This window comes from Seriola lalandi, unplaced genomic scaffold (genome assembly GCF_002814215.2).
Source record: "Seriola lalandi dorsalis isolate HSWRI2012SDOR001 ecotype SW California unplaced genomic scaffold, Sedor1 jcf7180002054997, whole genome shotgun sequence".
NCBI classification, from domain to species: Eukaryota; Metazoa; Chordata; class Actinopteri; order Carangiformes; family Carangidae; genus Seriola; species Seriola lalandi.
In genome coordinates, this window is record NW_019525546.1 from 145,264 (window position 1) to 151,294 (window position 6,031).

Below are 6,031 nucleotides of genomic sequence, written 5' to 3' on the forward strand. Positions count from 1 at the left end.
TTTTTTTTTTTTGCTTGTAACACTTGGATTTAATTGGACTTTCTAAATAGTTGCACATGAAAAGGCTCAAAGCCATGAGATGATTATGGTGTAATTGTAGGTTAATTGTGGGTTAATTATATGCTGCAGCTGTGGAGACCTGCTGAGATATGATAACACAAATCAGACAATCAGCACACATACTGAGCACCGGGAACAACTCAAAAAGCTCTTTAGACATGTGCTCAGAAGCTGCAGTTTCTCTTTTACTTTCAAAGAATTCCATTTATGACGATGAAATGTCGTCTTGACACCTATCCTTGATAATGACGGTAGCAAAAGAAGATCGATACCACTATCCAGTCGAACTCTTGGCTATCTCACAACTGCTTACATTAGACTTTGTTTTCTCAAAAAGCAACTTGGAAAAAAAAGTAACTGTTCATTTTAGTCAATTTCATTTCCTCATTCTGACCAATGGGGACTCAAAAAGAGCATTTTATACCCATGGGATGTGTGTCTGTCTAAGTACATAAAAACAAGTTATTAACTTGAAAACTATATTTTCCTGACAGTATGCCTCACGGGGACTTTGGCCCAAGCTATTCCTTTTTTTTCCCCCATCTCCATCAGTGTGCTGAGCTTTAATTAACACAACAAGGATTCAGTGTCCTCTGACATCACCCAGAGGAAAACTACAAACTCATTAAATCTCTGTAACTTGGAAAACCAAATGAAATTAAGCCAGACTGTTTAGAGTTTGGGGAAATATGTGAAATGAGCAATACACCAGGGTCAAACAGTGTTTGCAGCTAATTACTTGCGTTTGTTTTAACCTGTTTTGGGGAACCAGATGAGAAGAATTTAGTACATAGGGGAAATGAAATGACTGCCACAAAGTTTAGAAGTGTCAGTTCAGTACACAACATCCCAGCCAAGAGTCTGTCAGCAGATGTGGTAAGCATCTCCCATATCGTACTCAAATCCTACGCAGCACCAGGGATGTAACTGGGTTTGGTTTTGGTGAAATGCTCCTTTAGCACAAAAGAGGTGCTTCGCAATTTGTTAGCTTTGAGCCGAGCTAATGATTGTTAAACTGTGAGCCAAGATGGCAGAAAAAAAAGGCTGATATCTCTCTGTGAGATTTTAAAACATAAATAAATAAATGTTGTTATATTGTGAGGCTTGTGTTTAAAGTAGTGCACTCCAGGACAGGTTTCATTTGAGACTGAGCTCCAGAGCATGCAAATAAACAGAAACAAACATAAGAAAAACCGTGAACACAGAGAGGACAAATAAAAATGGGTGGATGGAAAGACAGATGGGTTGATGCATGGCAGCAGTGAACAGTGAACAGATGGATGGATGGAGTCTCATGGAGGAGGATGGATAAAAAAATTGACAAAGCCGCTGAAAGGACAGATGGATGATGACAGTTTCACAGTAATAACTTTAACTGAAACTCAGAGGTGATGGTATGACCATTTTTTTTATCCGTCAGATGAACGAATAAACCAAGTCAGTCAGTCAGTCAGTCAGTCAGTCAGTCAGTCACTCACACATTCAAAAGCTCAAACATAAAAACAGACTCTTCAAAGGCATTCGCAGCGTTTAAAAGCACAAACGAACTTCTGACCAAAGTGAGCCTGCCACTTCAACCAGCAATATGATTCTCAAAGCATGAGGCATCCTTCATAAACAATTATCTGTACGAAAACACCATCATGTACCAGTGAGAAGAAGAAGGGGTTTTAGTCAGAAATAAAAGGAAGGCCCTCTTTTCACACATAGCTCAGAAAGGTCTGATGGCATAGCACCGAGATCAAAGAACCACCTTCAAATGCCAAACTGAACCCTAAACTTTTAAGCGGGGGAAAACACAACGGTTCTTCTTCTTCTTCTTCAAAAAAATCTGAACCTTTATTTGTTCTCCTCAGTGGGATGAAAGACGAGAAGAGAGAGAAACAGCAAGTGACAGAGCAGAGGGGTGAAAGACAAAAAGATGCTACAAAGATTAGAACAAACAGAAAGAAGAGATGCAGAGAAGGAGAGACGATAGAAGAAGAGATCAGACAACATATGTTGCCAGTCACATCTGAGGACTCTGCAGAAACACACCGCAGTGTTAAAACACAGCCAGGTCCTAATTATGACCTCACACACACACACAAAAATATCATATTTACATGCACACAAACCCAAATGCAGCAGCATGCTTACACATTGCCCCATTCCTGATCCGGCTTAGAACACACACACACACACACACACACACACACACACACACACACACACACAACCCCAGCGGGCCAAGACAGCTGCAAAAAAAACTCAACTCAGAAAAAACTCTTTAGCAGCAGTGTGGCCCAAGGCTGTGTGAGTGTGTGTGTGTACATATTACGGTTTGTATGTGTGTGTGTATGTGTGTGTGTGAGCATGTGATGACATCATTCTGACTCGAGTTATGATCAAACTAATTTTGTCATAGCAAAACACAAACACACTGTTGTTTTAGGTCACTTTTTGCTGACGCTGTGTGGACGAGCGCTCGCTCCCCGGAGCTTTACTCTAAACTCAGTCTAACCCTAGAGAAACACTTTCGGCTCATGCAGAGTGAGACTGCACCAAAACTTTGTGCTTCCGTTCAACAGCTGAAACCAATCAAACAAATGTAAATTCAAAAACCAGTCTCCAAAAATGTAAAAAAAAAAACCCAAAAAACTATCATCACGATCAGCATCTGGGTCTTTATCACCGTATTCAGCATCTTTCTCATCCAACCCGCAATTTTCGCTGCATCTTTCTCATCATTATCATCTTCACAGGCACCGTTATCAACATGTTTGGTGTTATTACTGTCACCACGTCTGCCCTCTTCACCACACATTCATCACCACCACCACCACCACCATCGTTTCCGCACTTACCTGTGTGCATTGTTCCATTCAGAGGAGGGGAAAGAGACAGAAGCATCACATTGAAAGTGAGAAGATGAACGAAGATAACAGAGTACAGACAGGCGCTGAAGTAAAAGAGAGGAAGTTAGAATAAAGGAAGGGGAGTAGACCACAACGAAACGTCGCTCTGGGCAACGTCTTCACCAGGAATTTAACCACTGAGAGAAATTAAACTCCTGGTCTCGGCTGTGGCGGGCGACTCATTTGCACCTTTGCGCCACTCGGGTGAATTGAACGACCCCTCGTTTGGGGTCAAGTCGGGTTAAGTGTGGTCAGACTTACAGCTCTGGGTTTGAATGGCGGCTGGACCTCCTTGTTCTCCAGTTTCTCCCAGTCCATGTAGCGGAAGAAGCTGTGATCCCTGATGTCTCTCTCCCCCTCCGGACCGCAGCCCAGCCGTTTCGCTGGATGCTTCGTCATCAGCTGGACAAGCGGAGAGATGACACAGAATTATTTCCTTTCTTTATTTCTTGCCTCAATCTAACCTTTCTGTTCTTTATTATTGTTTGCATATGTGCAGCTGCTAAATACAATAAGTTTTTTTTTTATTTTTTTTATTAACATCACAACCTCCTCTCTTCTCTCCTCCTTTCTTTGCCACCTCCGACCTCCGTCAATAATATCTGCACAAAATGTAATGGAATAGTTGTTGAGATATTTCAGCCTGGACCAAAGCGCTGGACTGAGCAACGCTGTCATCACAGGTGAAAAGCGAAATGAGCTGCTGCGTCATTTCTTTCGTTGCGTCTTTGCAACAGGAAACGTGTTTTTCAGGATGCGTATTCACAAGTACCATGTACACGCTCCACTCCACTAAACTTTAACACAAATAACAGACAAGGGTTGCATGATTTATTCACTTGTGAGAAATATTTCAGGGCAACAGTGATTTTCTCACTGACAGCAGACTGCATGTCCTCTAATGATTACATTTTAATGATGTGTAGTGTCTTGACTTGTTACATTTACATAAACTAAGTGGTAGGAATAATCCTAAACCACAAGACAGGTCCGTATCTGATCTACGCTCCACAGTGTGCAGCTGCTGCGATGCCCCAAATTTCCCCTCTGGAATCATTTAAGTTTCATCTCATTTGTTCCTGTCTCTTTCCCTCAGTGTTTCCACCCATGATTCCTCCTTTCATTTATCTCTGTTTATATTTTAACGTCGTTACTATTATTATTACTTCTTCACCTCCTTTTTTTCTCCTTTCCTCCCTCTTAACCATCCATCCGTTCTACTATCTATCATGTTAGATGCCTGTCCCTGGGGAACAAATATAAGCCACCAAGCTGCTGCCTGCAGACAAATGAATAACTTGCTATTTTTTTTTTCTCTTTCACCGCAGCAGTTTTTTCCACAGGCGTAATTAAGGACCGTTTATGATGTCTGTCCACACAAAACCTTAAGAACAGCATCAGGGCTAGTGACATCAGTGTGAGTGTGAGTGTGTGAGTGTGTGTGTGTGTGTGTGTGTGTGTGTGTGTGTGTGTGTGTGTGTGTGTGTGTGTGTCAGTGGGATGTGCCTCCCTCAGGAGCAGCAGTCATAACTCATTACATTACAACTAAAATAACATTTTCCACGGGTCAGTCAACCTTACACTTACCTACACACACACACACACACACACACACACACACACACACTGCTCAAAATGCCTGGGCATGCACACACAAACACACACACACTCACTCACTCTTTCATCCATATACAAACATATAAACCTCAATTATTAAAAGAAATGCAAAAAAAATCAGCAGTTCGGTAGAACTTGTTAGATGAAAAATAAAAATGGTTTCTCTCTTCTTATCCATGTCTCCTGGTCTCTCAGTCTCTAACTCCACTTCTCCTGTCTGCGTTCCTCTTTTCTGCTGACCTGTGGAGGTGGGTGTGGCCTAGAAGCGTGAACGTTTCTGACTAGCTTTTAAGATCCGTTTAGCAACTTGATTTGATAAAACAATATAGCAGACGTGACGGTAGCAACTCTCCTTTGGAGGTGAATCCACAGCCCTCCTCACTGTGGCCGAGACCCTCCGCCGTCATTGACTTAGAACAACACATTCAGTCGACCACAAAGCAGCCGGACAGAATCGGGTCGCTGATTGCATGGTACTTATGGGGTATGTGAAAGTGGCAAGGGTCACTGAGTACCAGCAGGCTGCAAACTATAGAGAAAACCAGGAAGCGATGCTATCAAGATATTTCTTTTACCTCCTAGGCTTCTATCTAGTCATTTTTAGAATTGCCAAAGGGGCAAAGGGGGATCTGTGTGCAGCAGAACGCGATGGCGTTGTGGAGCTGAGTCACTGTGTTTATGCAGATCAATTTCTGCAGTTTAGTTTTTTTTTTGTGCTACTGCATATTTACATGTGCAAACAACTTCTTATGCAAAGAGAAGTTTTTGCTGCTTGAAACAATCGTTATCAATAATCTCATCTCTTTGTAGAGTGTGTAAGGCCCCTCACTTTGAAGTGATTAAATGCCTGAAGCCTTCACAGAGCAGCAGGAATCATTCACTTATACACAATAACGGTATAAACATTGCATGAGACTCTAACTAAAGACGTCTAAGCTTTGGTGTTTCAAGACGTTAAACCGCTCCTCATACGTGACCTGACCTATCGGAGGTGTTGTACATTTTTACTTTAAGCAAAACACTAAACATCCTTTTCTCTGAACACGCTCTGACTTTATACTTGTGATCACATTCGTTGGCAGGCAGTTACAAGAAAACTGAGCCGCAATGCTGAGTGCTATGGGAAACAGCAGTGTGTGTGTGTGTGTGTGTGTGTGTGTGTGTGTGTGTGTGTGTGTGTGTGTGTGTGTGTGTGTCTCTTTGTGTGTGTGTGGCCCATTGCCGGCTATGAAATATGGATGGTGGTTAGGGTGGAAGCAGGGGAGTGGAAATGTCTCTGATCACTCCCTTTCCACACATGCGGTCAGACACACTAGCGCACACACATCACAAACCGCAAAAGCTGTCTACTGTATACATGACCTCAGTCCTGTACAGTACGCAGTCAGGAATTAAACTCTATAATTCTAGTCCTAATAATATTAAAGGAAATATCCTTATCCTTAAAACACAGATAA

The 6,031-nt window shown here is 42.2% G+C and overlaps 1 protein-coding gene across 2 annotated transcripts in view; it reads right to left on the reverse strand.

Annotated features, from left to right (window-relative positions):
• Positions 1-6,031, reverse strand: part of prkcbb (protein kinase C, beta b) — a 93,896-nt gene that overhangs the window by 18,003 nt on the left and 69,862 nt on the right. For both annotated transcript variants that reach the window (XM_087171400.1, XM_023397130.2), the window contains exon 16: positions 3,219-3,359. In XM_087171400.1, coding sequence (XP_087027526.1) covers positions 3,219-3,359 — 141 coding nt within the window. The remainder of the gene's footprint in view (positions 1-3,218; positions 3,360-6,031) is intronic.